Below are 16,520 nucleotides of genomic sequence, written 5' to 3'. Positions count from 1 at the left end.
CGGCACTGCGTCGCTGTAACTGACAATTGTGCGGTCGTGCGACGTGGCTCCCAAACAAAATTGGCGTCCTTTTTTCCCCATAAATAGAGCTTTCTTTTGGTGGTATTCGATCACCTCTGCGGTTTATTTTTTGCATTGGTTTGCAAGTTTTGCACTTTCTGAGGCTGGACTCTCTCATGCAGTTTCCGCACAAGGAGCAAAATTGGTCAAGCTGCGTGCTGTTTATCTGTGCTGTGTAGTCACGTCCCTTGTAAATACAATTAAGTTGAATACAATTTAATTTGACAAAAGGTAATGCAATATGGTTCCTCCACTCATTTTTCTATGATGAATTGGATATTGTGGTGGGGCCAATATGAGTGTGAGCCTGTTATTTCCCTGACATCTGAAGCAGGGGAGTTGAGGATTTGGCATTTCTTGCTGCAATGGTGCTTAGGCTGTTCTTTGGGGTTTATCCCACATCCAAGTACCGATGTTTGGTTTCCTGACACTTATATTAAAACTCCTATTAAAACTGTATTAAAACCCATTACTGATTTACGTACACCGAGCGGGAGCAATATAGTTTATATTGGACACACAATAATCCATACCTTTGGATTACCTCCACCTTCCTTAGCAGCGTAGAGCATCTGTAATGCTGACTCTGCAAGTGTCTTGGTTTGATCCAGCACAGTCATCTGCTGTTGATGGTCAAGAACTTTAGAAACTAAACCAACAGCAGCTTGGATCAGAGGTTCAAAGTAGCGAGCAAGTTGAATGACCTGTGTAAACAAAGGATGTGCTCAAATGAGTGAACATGTCCATGCAGTTAAAAAAAAAAAAAGGACATTCCATACTTCAGCTGTATAACCCTTTAGCAGTTTTTTTTTATACATGTTAATAATGCAAGTGATGAGTATTTTTTAATACAACACTATGAAAATTAACAACAACAAAAAAAAAACAACACACAACAGAAACGTTCACATATAAATATTAAAAAAGTCAGCTAGAATTAACACCAAAGAATAAATGGAAAGGAATGACTTCAATTGGACTGGTTATAGTTATCTAAGCATTAATAAGGGAGAGAACATTATTTTAGAGGCTGAAGTTTTTTTTACCTTCATGCATTCAACACATGAAGGCAAAAAACCTTCAGTATGCAAGTTTATACGCATGTGTCTATGTATACGTGTACGTTACTTTTAATCCTGACCTATAATTCTGTACTGGATTATTGGGGCTCATTGACAATAGAAGCAAAGACTGTCACGCCTTTGAAAAGCGATCTGTGCTTGGATCGCTTTTCAGAGGCATTTGACAGGCAATAATGTTGTCTCCTAGCTGCCTGTTTTAACCCCTTAAATGCAGCACCACCACGCCCACAATCGCTGTAATGCATGGAGTTGCAGCATGGCCCCATTCACCTTGGGGTATATTTCCTGGTGTAGCCACAGCATGTGTTCGACCCTGGCTGCTGCATCCACAGTTGGAGGGTGGCTAACTGCAGAAACGGAGGGAAAGAAGTTCCTAACACCTTTTTTAAATCACGCACAGCATTTACCAATGTATGCGGGTACCAGTAAGCATTGCACCTCTGTGCGGCTGATAAAGAGCAGCGTGTTTACTTGTAGTAATGTTAACCAAGCCTTAGAATTGGGATCCTCTAGACTGAAAATATTTTTTTAAGGGTGCCATGACAGAAAAAAAAAGGTAGAAAAACACTGGGCTAGACCCAACTGCAGAAAACAGAATCCATTCAACTGGAGAAACTCTTGGTGTAAAAGCCCCCCGACTCAAACAAAGCAAAGTGAGCCTTACCAGTCCAATGAAAAACATTGGGTGAAGTAGACTTTCTAGGTCTGAGCATGGTATGAATCAGATTCAGCGGTGCCTCTGTCCCTTAAACCCTGGGCTTCAACAGCCATGCCTTTAAAGTCAGTGACCAGGAAGCAGGGGGTGGACTTGGTCCTTGGGACTGCAGTTCTGGGTGGTCTGGCAGAGGCCATGATGGGTCTTGTGGGAAGCCTTACCTGTATAGCAGCCTGTGGCCAAATCACCCACTGTACCACATGCCAAGGTGAGCACTGAACACAGTATCCAGTGCCCAAAGCAATCAGAGGTTGGCTCAGATTTTTTACTCAAGGTCTAGGAACCTAAGGTGTACCTGAGGGTCACTGATACACAAACTGCCAGTGAACCCTGAGGGTAGTAAGCAGTCAGATCTTGATTGACGTGTCAGTTGAATTATATAAATCTGGTGAAAAAAAGTATAGGAAATTCTTCTCCAAGAGGAAAAGGCATCTAACACCTAAAAGGACATTAGCAAAAAACTGGAGCCTCCCTGAGAGGGCAGGGTTATATGGGGACACTAGGGAGTAGACTCGGCAAAGCTTTTGCCAGTGTTCAAAAACCTAAAAGGTAGCGGCATATAAATCATGGCCCATGCATCTTCTCCTGTGACTTATAAGTTATGTCAACGCTAATACATTTGCGGAATACATAATTTTCATGAATAGCAGATTTACATGGCTTTCTCCTCATAGCATCTTCCAGTTTAACTTTATTGCATTGTGTAAATCCAGAGTTGTGCACTATAGTTACAATCTATATATATAAAACTCAACGTGTGTGTGTATGTATGTATGTTCCAGCATCACGTCCAAACGACTAAAGATATTAACATGAAACTTGGCACACATGTTACTTATATGTCAGCAACAAACATAGGATAGGTGGTTTAACCCTTACCCACCCCCATTTGCCATGGTCGGGGTTTTTCTTTAAAGTCCCATTCAACTCTATGGGAAATACATTTTACTTCATAACTTCCAAACGGCTGTAGATATTTCGATAACACTTGGTCACATGTTACTTATATGTCCACTTAAACTATAGGATAGTTAATTTATCCCTTAACTACCCCCATTTGTGAGGGTCGGGGTTTTTGTTTAAAGTCCCATGCAAATCAATGGGAAATGTATGTTCCCACATAACTTCTGTACGCCTGGAGATATTTCAATAATACCTGCTACACATATTACTTATATGCCAAATAAAAATATATGACAGTTAAATTAACCCTTACCTACACCCTTATATAAAAGATGGGTATATTTATATTACTATGATTTTCCTCCCCAAAAGGTTAAGATAGGAAGACCGGGCAATGCCGGGTATTCAGCTAGTGCTTTAATAAACTAGGCAATTGCATTAATATATATACCTTGTGCCCGAGCTGAGCAGCTTCTCCTCGTGCAGCTGTGGTGATAGGATCAACAAGGTGACCAATCTCTTGAACCACAGATGTTAGTTGTTCTTGGAGCGCCTAAAGAATTAACAAAATAAAAGTCAGAGCAAATTCTACTAAATGGACGCAACCAGGCACATGAAAGTAAAACCTACAATTTAGGTTACTGACAATCTCCATGACTAAAATATCACAGAACATTTCAAGTCATGCAATACCTTCACTTGTGAATTACATCCTAAAAAGTACAGGAAAATTTCAAGTCTTGCCAAAAGTATGTGATCATCTATCTTTTTTATAACACATTAAAATATTTAAGGATCATGTGAAGGAACAAAAAGAAGAAATGCGTGCGCTTTCATTTGGTGGTGCTTAACGCCCCATTGCATCACAATAGCCCTATGGAGGGAATGCACGTACTGTGTACATCTCCATATTACAGCTGGGAGGAACAAAACAAGTGCAGGGTGGTTGGCTGCTAGAAAAAAAAAAAGCGTCAAGGTGTCATTTAAACAAAAATGACTAATCACATTAGCTTTACATTGCAGAATATATTACCTCATAAGAAAATGCTGCATGGGGGACTGCAAATATGAATGACTCCTACTAGTCCCAGTTTTTTAGTAGAAAACAACAGCTACATGAACTAGATATGACAAAGTTCTGCACGTCTAAGAAAAATCTGACATGAAAAATAGACAATTTGTACTCAACGTAAAATCCTTGTTTTTGGGAGCACATTGAGGAAGTCTTGAATTGGCAGTTGCATTGCCACAAGGGGATTGGACACTGGCAACCAAAAAGTTGTGGGCCAGCCCAGGATAACGCCATTCTACTCTTAGCATTCCTTAATTTTGTGGTACAGCAGCACTAAGAGCATGATTATGAACACAGAGGGTTGGGACTTGTGTACCAAAACATTTTTTTTTTTTACAAAAAATGCCTGGAACTAGATTTGATTACAATTATAACATTTTTGTATATATGTATGTATGTATGTATGTATGTATGTATGTATGTATGTATGTATGTATGTATGTATATATATATATATATATATATATATATACATACATATACACACACATATACACATACATACAAACACACATATACACACACACATACACCCTTTAAATATCTTAATGAACATGGCAATATCTGAAAACTACTATTGTTTTCACCTAAGTATTAAAAAAAATAATCCTACAGCGACTCTTACCTCTAGAGATATATCATCTCTCATAGCCAGGTTCTGGCTGACACTAGCAAGAGATGCCTGTTCAATCCCACGAATACATCTGTTGATACTGTCAATAGACTGGTCACATTCTCTCTGTCCCGGTGCTTTGTCCCTACATTCAGAGGAATCAAAGTGAAATACCAGTGTGATTATATGGTTTCGATGGGCTTTTATGAGGAGCCATAAGAATACCTCATCATTACAACAATAGACAACTTAGGGAAGCATTAATAGAGAGATGTAATATTACCATCTTTTATTCTTAGAAAAAGCTACTTCCACAACAATCCTGACAATGATTATAAGAAAACCCGTGATAACAGCCATTACACAAAATGTTCTTAAAATTGTTTACATAATTGATTTTTAAAAATAATAATGAATAAACATTTAAAAGATTCAAGACACTATGAGAAGATTTTTAAAATAAACGTGAGTAGCAATATTTTCCAACACAAGGCCGACATACAATTATTGAAAACAAATGACTATCATCTTTGTGCACATTTACTGTACATCAATGTAGAACATCTAAGTTGGTGAAGAGGTGTAGGTATTAAATATATTGCTTTCTCGCTCAGTAGTAATTGTTTCAAGCATCCCTTATTGGATAAAACTATCCTGTATCGTAATATTCACTGTGGGAAAAAAAACACCTTAGCATTTTATCCATGTGCCACCACAAGCTGTTGAACCTTTAGGCTCCATTCACACTTGTACAACTTATCATGCACTTATCATGCAGGTGATAGCCTTGACGACGCGTTTCGTGCTTCAAAGGAAAAAGGGCTTTGAAACGCGAAGCGCGTCGTCAAGGCTATCACCTGATCCCCCCATTTTATGGAAGTCTAATCCATCAATTTTTCAAGATTAACTTCATTTTAAACATTGTTTTCCCGCTGCTGGCAGCTTCCACTATATTGCATGCGAGTGTGCAACCTATGGATCTTCCACTAGAGGGCAGCAATTACAACTCTGCTTCATTGCTTCGATCGAAGAGTGGCGTTTCAGACGTGTGACGTCATCACGATCGGACGGAACGAGCGGCTGTCCTTCCAGACCTCATTGTGCTGTGTCCCCGATTGGTGGATTCGTCGGATGATCCCATCCTTTCTCCCCCACGGTGACACTCCGGGTACGCGGATTGCCTGAAGACAGGCTCCTGTTGAGATTAGTACGGCAATCTCCTCACCACCGCCACCCTACTATCTGCCCTGAAGGTACTGTTATTGCTATTTCCATCTGATAGTATGTTCATTGAACTTGTGAGGGTTTAACCCTGTGTACTTGATGGTAGCTGCCTGTGGAATTTACATCTGGTTTATACAGCTTATATAGCTTTGTATATATTTTTATACAGACTTTATCATGTTTCTGGAGTTCATCTCTAATGAATAGATTTTCTTCCAAAACATTTTATTTGAAACTTTTGTCTTCTCCCAAAAATGCTGGGTTTATTATGAACTGTAGATGATCATGAGCGCGTTTTTTTGGTGTATTTTCTAGTTCTATGCAGTACCATGGTTACAAACAAGTAGAATTCACTTTGTCGTTTCTCCATACCTGATGGATGTAATCAAACTCTTGATTGAGTCAGACACTACACGGGAGTGACCAGCCAGGTTTGACCATGTTGGTGGATCTTTAGGATTGATTGCTAAAGAGCGTGCTGTCTTTATAAGCGATGAGGAGCTTTCCAGCATGGTAACAGCAGATACTAAAATAGGTTCCTGAGCATTAGACCCCTTCAAGTAAAAATATTACAAAAAGCATTAAATTGTATAGTTATACAAGTGAGGATCATGTATACTTGTATTCATTGCTGGTGCTATGCTTTACAGGGTCCTTTAACAAAAAATAATAAATGCAAATTTTTTTACTTGCAAAAAAAATTAGCATTTTTTCATTATCTTTAGTCAAAAGGTGAACTTCTCTTTTAATGTGCAGTGAACAGATTTGCTGCAAACATTGGGTATAGTACAGTAGAGCCCTTCAAGAACAGACAGTAGTCACAGATTTCATTCATTCCAACAATAAAAGGTATTGTTAATTTTAGGTTAGCAGGTAAAGCCATGAAAATCATTTCTTTACACTCAAAATCTTGATTTGAGGAATAGCCTTTAAGTAGAACTATAGGCAAAACTTTTTTTTTCATTTGAATAAAGTAAGGGAGGGTTTTAACCCGTCAGTTTTTTTTCGCCATTTCTCCCATTGCAGAGATTTTCCTCCACTTCCTGTCCCATAACCAAACAGGAAGTGAGTGGAAATCCCTGCTAATTCAGGTCACCAGAACTAGAGTCCCCATTGGAAGATTTCCCCTCTATTACTTTTCTAGGGAAAAACCCAAAATGTTGATAATTTTTTACTTTGACTTTTAATGATAACGGCAAACAAGAAGGTGAATCTTTATAACTGGTGCACAGGCAGCAACAAACACTGACAAGTGTTCTAATCCACCTGCACTCTATACAAATCTAAACAATTTTTTTTGCTTTTAGTCATAATTTAATTTTGGGATATCTGATGGAATGAGACAAGTGACTAGCTTCCAATGAAGGTTTGTGTTAGGCAATTGATCCTTTAGTTCCTTCTCACCATAATCTTCTGGGTTATACTTTTTGTTGGTCCCAAAGCCCTACTTAAACGGCATAGTTTCTACAAACTGCACTGATGATGGGCAATACGCCTAAAACAGCGCTATGCAATTTGGAGTAAATGGCTCTATATATTATCAGGTTGTTCTATGCACAAGCAGTTCTGGATGCCACTGGTCTAGAAGAAATGATTTGCATGGCTCCGCCCACTATCCATGAAAGAGGAATAATCAACTTATTTTGGGATATGAAGGGAAACTAGACATGTAAATACCTTCTGTTCTATAAGGGATGTACTGTGCCAAGCACTGTAATACAAGAGTAAAGAGAAAAAGGAAGGACAAGTACATTTGTGGAGAAAATGCTGCTCCAGGTTCATTTGAGTGCTAATCTCATAGGCAAAATCCAAGGCATTTGGTTACATCATCTCGTTGAAGGCAGCATCAACTTTAGATTGGCTCATCTTACCCTTCAGCAAAGATCATGTTACCAGATAATAAAATATCCCAGAACTAGAATACGCTGTAAAGTTGAATGTGTGAGCAAAACAAAGAAGTATGATAGACCAGCCATATACAGGGAGCGAATTTCTATCCTGCAACCACGGATTGCAGGATAGAAATTCAATCGATTTCCCCATCAATACAGACAGTGTAGATGTAGGAATCCCTCTTGTCGGCCAATCCTGCCTGCCGATCGATAAACTTGGGTACAACCAGCCGGCCAAATTCTCCTGCGATTACCGCTAGCAGCTAGCGATAATCGCGGTCTTCTCTCGACAGGGAAAGTGACCCCCCTCCCCCGGGAAAAGACTGTGATTATCGCTAGAGCAGCTGCTATTAATGATTGCAAGAGAATCCGGCAGGCTGGTTTTTCCTCAAGTTGATCGATTGACCAGCTTGGTAAATTCAGCCTGCCCATTAATAGTTTGAATCTCGGCCGGTTCCTGCTGAACAACACATGCCTTAGACACCATACTGTTATATAAATAAAAATAATCGATATTCACGTGCAGATGTACAATACAAGGCCACTGAAAACAATATCAAGCATCTCCCCACCTCTGAGCTGATCTGAGCCGGAATACTGGCAAATTCAGGGTTGGATGCAAAAGCCGTCAGGTTCTCCACAGCTGAGATGAGAGGGGCAGTGGCTGTGCTACATTTCTCACGATTCTCATCCGAAAAATCTCCATCTAAGGTCTGTGAGGACAGAGGGGGAAAAAAGACAAGTATCAAGTAAATAATATGATTTAATTGCTATGTTAATGAACCTACCCTGATGCTTTTATCAAATTCTAGAATATATATATATAAAAAACTAATCTCACAAATCGTAATACTTCCCCTGGACTGCTATAGAAGCTACTGTATGTACAAAACAGTCAATCTAAATTCATGCTGAGCCAGCCGAAGAGAGCTGTGAGTTTGTGTTAACATTTTGCAGCAAATTGCCAGAAAGAGCAGAACATTAAAATCTGCCAGATTAGAGAGATAACGGAAGAGAAAACCTGAGCCGTTAACAGATATGGTTAATTTTAGAACACAAGTTAAAACTAGAACTGTAGACAATGAGAAACCCCATGTAAAAATGCCATTACTACTTAAAGAGGAAGTAAACTCAAAGGCATATTTTTCTTATAATAGGTAGGCCTATATAATAAGGCTTACCTATAGGTAGTGTAAATATCTCCGTAACGGGCACAGTCTAGGCCAGTGGTTCTCAACCTTACTAGCCGTGACCACCTTGATAAAATTTCCCAATATGTGGGGACCCCTAACAGTAAAATTATTTTCGGATGAGTGGCAGTGCTGATGGGGGGTAGGATCAGTGGCAATGCTGGGGGGAGTTCTGATCAGCCAACTTCGGTGCTCTTGATTAAGATCTGCTGATCTGAAAACTATAGTTGCCATTAAAACACTACAACCACAGGTAGCGTTGTCTCGGGCTTCACTGTGGTGTCTCGCAGCAGTGAGACCAATGCCAAAAACAGGAGATAGGGTCTCCTGCAGCCCCCCTCACTTCACATTGCTCACCCGTCAGCTGACCTCTAGTCTCTGCCCCCAGCCATGCCATGAACTGAATGGATGGCTGCAAAAAGGCTGAGTGGGCAACCGCAGGCTCCAGGAACAGCCCAGCTGGGCGGCCGCAAAAAGGCTGCAAGAGCGGTGCGGGTTTCAGGAACAGCATATGATTCGGTGACCCCGGCAAATTTTCATTTGACCCCCCGAGTGGGTCCTGACCCCAAGGTTGAGAACCACTGGTCTAGGACATATCGACGTCATCGGCGCATGCGGGCTTAAGGCACGGACGCATGCGCTGGAGTGACGTCATCGCGGCTCTGGCCAGTCACATAGCTGGAGTCTGCAAGCCTGAAAGGAAGACAGGTGAAGATGGATACTGCCTCCAGAGATTATACTGCATCGCCGAAGGACTTCGTTTTCAGGTAAGTGTCAAATAATTTGCTGGTACATGATGCATATTAGCACATTATACCTTTACATTGCAGGTGAGAAAAAATAAATAAAACACCCAGCGGTTTACAACCGCTTCAACATAAGTGCCACCTTCTCCTGACAAAGAGAAAATCAGCATTAACAACTCACATAAACTGTTTTTTCAATCCAGTTTAGTAGCATTTGGGCATGTATTTGTTTCATTTTCCAGAACTTTAATTTACCGTATATACTCGAGTATAAGCCGACCTGAATAAAAGCCGAGGCACCTAATTTTACCACAAAAAACTGGGAAAACCTATTGACTCGAGTATAAGCCTAGGGTGTCCATCTGCATGCCTTACTGTGCCCATGACTAGACTGACGTTTAACATGGGAGTCTATGGAAGGGGTGCCCAGCTTTGAAAAATCGGTGCTCCCCAGTCGTAGGTCCCCCAGACAACAAACTTTACACACTTGCAGAGGAAGAGTGGGGCTACATGTGTGCCAAGATTGGGCCCCAAATTCCGGGAGATCAGGCACAAAAAGGTGACTCAATATAAGCCGAGGGGGGCATTTTCAGCTTATACTCCAGTATATACGGTATTCTGGCTATTGCAATGAACAGACACTGAAGTGCAAAACACACCTATTGTTTGGATGTGTTTAGCAGTGTTTTTTCTGTGAAAACTCTGCTACACCCGGACCCTCTGGCAGTGTTTTTTTTTCCTGCCTCTAAACTCTTCTGCCACTTACCGCTGCTAAAAGCCTAGGTGTGTATGGACATACAGTAGCTCACAAAATGAGTACATCCCTCAAATTATTGTAAATACTTTGTTCTATGTTTTCATGTGACAACGCTGAAGAAATGACACTTTGCTACAATGTAGTGTGTGTATATATATATATATATATATATATATATATATATATATATATATATATATATATATATATACACACACACACATATATACATATTTATATATATAAAAATTGTTAACGTTCATCCATTTGTATTTTATGGATTTACAAAGAGGGTTCACCCTATGCAGCGGATGGGTGAATCTTTTTTAAACTTAAATGTGGCAGGTGAATCTTGTTTACCCCTTTTTAACAAGTATTTACTGTATTCACATTTTAAAAAGAGGATTCAACTATATTTTGTTTTAATGATACAAAATTCACCCAACATTCACCCATCAGTAGCCGCATACAACAAAATAGAAAGATTCCAACAACAACCAGATTCGCCTGTCACAGTGGAGTTTAAAACAAAAATGTGCCAGTCTGCCACATTACACATGAATCCTAGGAAAATGAATGCCATAAGGCCCCTTTCAGACGTCCGCTCTGCCTGTCCGTTATTACAAGTCCATTAACGGCTTTCACATTGAAGCGGTGCGCTAGCAGGAGCACACCAAAAGTCCTGCTAGCCGCATCTTTACCGCGGTATAGGAGCGGTGTGTTCACCGCTCCTATACCGCGCCTTCCCATTGAAATCAATGGGAAAGCACGGTAATACCGCCATAATACCAACCTCACCGCTAGCGCCCGAATATCGCGGTAAATACGCCGGTATAGCCGCGCTACAAATAGTGCGGCTATACCGTCACCGCGGCTGCACGCCTCAATGTGAAAGCAGCCTTAACCTTATTATATTCATGGAGAAGTGTAGTCCATTATGTCTGATGAATTTAGGATTCAACTATTTTTATGCTTTGAATTTTAGCTTCTTAAGAGTGTTAAAGGAGTTCTCTGACCTAAAAGTTTTAACCCCCGCTGTGCCCGGGCTGTAAAAAAATAGAAAATAAACTGTCACTTACCTGCCTACGATCCCCCGTTGTTCCGATATCGCCGTCCCGTTCTCTGGTCCCGGTCTCTTCCGCTTCCTGTGTGTCGGTGACTCATAGTGCGCTCAGCCTATCAGCGGCCGCAGCAATGTCCCGTCGCGGCCACTGATAGGCTGAGCGCACTATGAGTCACCGACACACAGGAAGCGGAAGAGACCGGGACCGGAGAACGGGACGGCGATATCGGAACAACGGGGGATCGTAGGCAGGTAAGTGACAGTTTATTTTCTATTTTTTTTACAGCCCGGGCACAGCGGGGGTTAAAACTTTTAGGTCAGAGAACTCCTTTAAGTTTTTGTATGCTTTGTTTTATACACTTTGGAGTACTTTTCTTTCTTTTGGGGTTAAAGGTGGTAACCAATAAAGACCATATACCCTTTCTTATTCCATTCACTGTGTAATTAGGAGACAGTAATGAAAACTTGAAGAAGAAAAAATATATATCCTTGGCAACTGGATTTTAGTTTACATTTTCAAAAAGGCCCCTTGAAAATAGTTGATTAAGATAAGGCAAGACAAGCATTATTTGGCACTCAATTTTCCAATATCATACCAACTGTAGGTTACCATTAGGAACCTATATACACACACACACACACACACACACACACACACACACACACACACACCTTTAAAAGGAACCCTCAACCAATGAATTTTTTTTTAGTTTTAGCAAAAATACTGTTTTGATAAAAAAAGTAGCAACTTCTTTTTATTCCAGAGGTCATATGCTGTAAGTGAAAAATGTAAACCTCCAGATTTTTAGAGAACTTTTTGGGTGCGTTCTATTTTCACCATTTTGCAAAAACGCGCAATTTAAAAACGTACAAATATTTATTTAACAACACCACAGGATACGCTTTTATATTTAGCAGGATTTTTTTAAATTGTGCGTTTTTATCTGCTAATAATGGTTTTAGTGTATTTTTAGCGACCATAATGGTTTGATAAACATTTTCGCAAATACCTTTTTATGCTGGAGATAATATGCTTCTGATTTTTAGAGACATTTGGATATTTACTTTTTGCGTATTTTCACCATTTTGCAAACATTTCATTTTTTGGTCATTTAATAACTCCATACAGGTTAGGCTTTTACATTTAGTAGGGGTGTAGCAGGAATTTTGTAAAATTAGCTGTTTTTATCTGCCAATAATGGTTTTAGTGTATTTTTTTGCGCATATATAGGTTTGATAAATATCTGCACAAATACCACGGGGTCTAAAAAAATCTGTAGCACCTTTTTTATTCTAGAGATGATATGCTTTCAGAAAATTCTGAAAGCTGTAAGGGAAAGATTGAGAGAAATTTGGAAATTTTTAACTTTTGCGTCTTTTAATTATCACCATTTTGCACAAAAAACGCAATTTAAAAGTTACAAATATTTGTTATTAACTCAATACAGGTTAAGATTTTATATTTAGTAGGAATTTTGTAAAATTTGCTGTGCATTTATATGCCAATCATGATTTTAGTGGGTTTTTAGCAAAAATATTGTTTTGATAAACATTTGTGCAAATATCGTGGGACCTTAAAAATCAGTAGCCCCTTTTTTTATTCTACTGGTCATGTGCTTTCAGAAAATATATGGTTTACAAACTCTGAATGAAAAATAAAAAAGCTAAGGAAAAATTGCAAAAATGGTCTGGCCACCTGACTATAAAAATGTAGGACAGGACCTGGCAGCGAAAGGGTTAAAGACAAAAAGTGGACACACCAAATATTGATTTGATTTTCTGTTTATGCATTTCATAGGCTGTTAATTGATAACAAAAACAGTTGTTGCAGTATTTTTAAAAGCATTCTCACTTTTTAACAGAGACTAAAACATTTGCACACTGCTGTATATGTCACTGTTGAAAGGGGGATTTAATTGAAAACTTGTATTAAGAGTTTCAGCTGATGCCGTCTGGCTGAATAACTTAGCAGCTTTTTACAATGTATCCCTAAGGAATTTTAGTGAAAACATATGTCATTATAATAAGTAATTCTTACACCAGCTGAAGGTTCTTCCATTATTTCACATTACGGAACTGTTCTGCAAGATGGGTAAGAATATACAAGGTGATGGTAAAATTTGGGATTCCAGTTGGATGGATTCTCTAGAGATGCATAAACTAATGGATTGTATCAAACTAAAAGTCCCTACTAATACGGAAATATCAGCTCTGGGTGGTACCTTTACATACCCCTTTAACACCAGGATAAAAGACAGTTACAGAAGTAAACAGAATTGCGAAATGAATCATTAATGAATGGCAGTTTCACAGACAAAGCAGCATAAGGAGATAGCGAGACAAGACTAATCCACTGAAAATATTAGAGAACCAACCTTAAAGCGTATGTGAAGAGAAAACAAAAAAGTTGAAAAGAACTGCTACAAAAAAAAAAAAAAACCCTATGCATGTACATTCCCTGTGTTTTATCCCTTCCTGGTGTTATTTGCTAAACTACTTAATAACTTCCACACTCAGAACTCTGCAACATAAAAGGGTAATCATTCTGTAGTTCAAAATAAGAATTAGAAAGGCAAAATAGCATGAGCCAACACAGGCAGACAGTTTTGAATTTCTGACAAGAAAAGTTTTTGCACTTTTAAAACAAGTATAACTAAAATGTTTTTAGAGACCAAATAGAAGAAGTGTATCAATTTTTTTCATACACTTTAAAGCGGGGGTTCACCCCAAAAAAATGTTTTAACATTACATTCAGCCGAGTTGTTAGAATGACAATCGGCTGGTTTTTTTTAATCTCCTTGCCATACATACCGTTTTATATATATATGTTTACCGCGGCTTCCGGGTATGGAATCTGCGGGACTGGGCGTTCCTAATTGATTGACATGCTTCCGACAGGCGCATACAGCGCGTCACGAGTTGCCAAAAGAAGCCGAATGTCGGTGCGCAGGCGCCGTATAGAGCCGACTCGCAGTCCGGCTTCTTTCGGCAACTCGTGACGCGCTGTATGCGCCGGTCGGAAGCATGTCAATCAATTAGAAACGCCCAGTCCCGCAGATTCCATACCCGGAAGCCGCAGTGAACACTATATATATATAATATATAAAACGGTATGTACGGCAAGGAGATAAAAAAAAAACAGCCGATTGTCATTCTAACAACTCGGCTGAATGTAATGTTAAAACATTTTTTTTGGGTGAACCCCCGCTTTAACCACTTCCTATCCGGGCCATCGACAATTGATGGCCACAAGGTGGCTCTACAATGCCGGGAGGCCGTTAATACATGGCCTCTGGCGGCCCGCCGCGTGCCTGGTGGCCGCGATGTCCACCAAGTACCCGAGACAGGGACGTGGATCTCTGTGTAAACACAGAGATCCATGTCCTGTCAGGGAGAGGAGACCGATTGTGTGTCCCTTGTACATAGGGACAACCATCGGTCACCTCCCCCCAGTCAGTCCCCTCCCCCCCACAGTAAGAATCACCTAGCAGAGAACACATTTAACGCCTTGATCAGCCCCTAGTGTTAACCCCTTCCCTGCCAGTCACATTTATACAGTAATCAGTGCATATTTATAGCATATGGCGACTAGCAGTGCCGACCTAAGAATCCCTGTTGCCTGACTGATGTACAGACTTGAAACACGCATTTAGATTGGAAAACGAGAATGAATTCAAAACTGCTCATCTGCATACATGTTCAAGGTCAGAGATTCAAAAAGCACAGAAGCCATTGGATCTGCATGACGGCCAGGTAAACGGTATTTTAAGAAGAGGTCGGCATTGTAAACTATCAATGTTCTTTCCCTACAGATTTCCTATAATAGGTTTTTTAGCACTGACTTATGTGAAACATGTAGATCATTTCATTATTTCACCAATTTATGATTAGAATTTGTATAAGCCCTGTTCTGAAAAAAAATCATAAATACACTATATTAAAATGTAATAATTGAGGCATACTTTATCAATTGCTGAACTTCAGTTTAACAGTCCTAACAGAAGCATACAAGTGTAATTAAACAAAAATCAGTGGTATTACCTTGATAGTTTTCACTAAGTTGGCAGTACTGTTCGCCACCTCTTTGGCTGACTGGACAAAGTGCCTTTTAGCCACTGGATTGGCTGTTTTGGAAGATGCAATGCGGCAGGCATTGCACAGCGCTGATGTGTGTTTGGCAACTATTGTGGCAGCTGACAGAACCTACAGAACAAGCAGACAAATCTAGACAGAGCCAGCAACAAACAAGACCTCAACATCCTGTGTTGCATTTACAAACATTTCTTGTAAACTATACATGCAAATTTACATCCAAGGCTAATATACATAAAAACAACAAACGAAAGTAGACATGTGTTTTGTCTGAAAAAGCCATAGATTTAAAGTCATAATACAAAAAAAGAGTAAAAAAAAAAAAAAAAAAAAAAAAAACAGGGCATTTAAAAAATAAAATAAAAAAAAAAAAAACATAAAAAAACCTGTAGCAACCAATTCGTTTTTAATTTACCAACATCACTAAAATATCATTTTGAATGGTTGTTGTGGGTTATGCTCATTATACATTAGCTAGTTAAAAAAAAGCGTTTACTTTTATTCAAAGCAAGTTGCAAGAACTTAAACAAATTTATTCAATAAAAGGAGAAAATACTAATACATTTATTGCATCTATAAATGTCGAAAAGACACTTACCTGAGATGGACTGCTGGCTGGATCCACTAGGTTCTGGCATGCCATTTGGATGGCTTGATTGGCTCTGGCAAATTGAATAGGATCAACAAGTCCCTGCTGACCAGCCTGGCTATTGGGGTCAGAAATACCCACCAGGTAGGCCGCCTACAGAATGACATACAGTAAGTTAATTTCTACTTCCTATGTCACAAAATCCTATTGTTATTAAAGCAGAACTAAACCACATCTGAGCACCACAAACTAAAAACTCTAATTTTTAATATTCAACACACGCTCACCCATCCACCCATGTCTCTGATTTTACAGAAAAATCACTTTCAAAAACTACCCCCCAGTATTTCTGGTTGGGGCTATTTTGAGTAAGGGGTGATGACAACCAAAAAAAAAACTTTGTAAAAGTGGAAAGGGAAGTATCCCTGATCAATTAAAACAGTCTCTGAAGTGCAGAGAGAACTAAATTTAGATGCCTGGAGTTAGAGGGGAGCACACTGGAGGAGCCATATAGGGGACCCT

General features: G+C 39.5%; 1 protein-coding gene across 3 annotated transcripts in view; it reads right to left on the bottom strand.

Moving 5' to 3' along the window:
* Positions 1 to 16,520, bottom strand: part of TLN2 (talin 2) — a 289,294-nt gene that overhangs the window by 36,975 nt on the left and 235,799 nt on the right. For all 3 annotated transcript variants that reach the window (XM_040343054.1, XM_040343056.1, XM_040343055.1), the window contains exons 35-41: positions 16,008 to 16,151; positions 15,359 to 15,520; positions 8,134 to 8,274; positions 6,042 to 6,223; positions 4,458 to 4,590; positions 3,212 to 3,313; positions 594 to 764 (exon numbers count right to left, since the gene is read on the bottom strand). In XM_040343054.1, the coding sequence (XP_040198988.1) occupies positions 594 to 764; positions 3,212 to 3,313; positions 4,458 to 4,590; positions 6,042 to 6,223; positions 8,134 to 8,274; positions 15,359 to 15,520; positions 16,008 to 16,151 (1,035 nt within the window). The remainder of the gene's footprint in view (positions 1 to 593; positions 765 to 3,211; positions 3,314 to 4,457; positions 4,591 to 6,041; positions 6,224 to 8,133; positions 8,275 to 15,358; positions 15,521 to 16,007; positions 16,152 to 16,520) is intronic.

Source organism: Rana temporaria, chromosome 3 (assembly GCF_905171775.1).
Source record: "Rana temporaria chromosome 3, aRanTem1.1, whole genome shotgun sequence".
Classification (NCBI taxonomy): Eukaryota; Metazoa; Chordata; class Amphibia; order Anura; family Ranidae; genus Rana; species Rana temporaria.
Note: the sequence above shows the minus strand (reverse complement) of the source record. Positions and strands in the feature narration are given on the sequence as shown.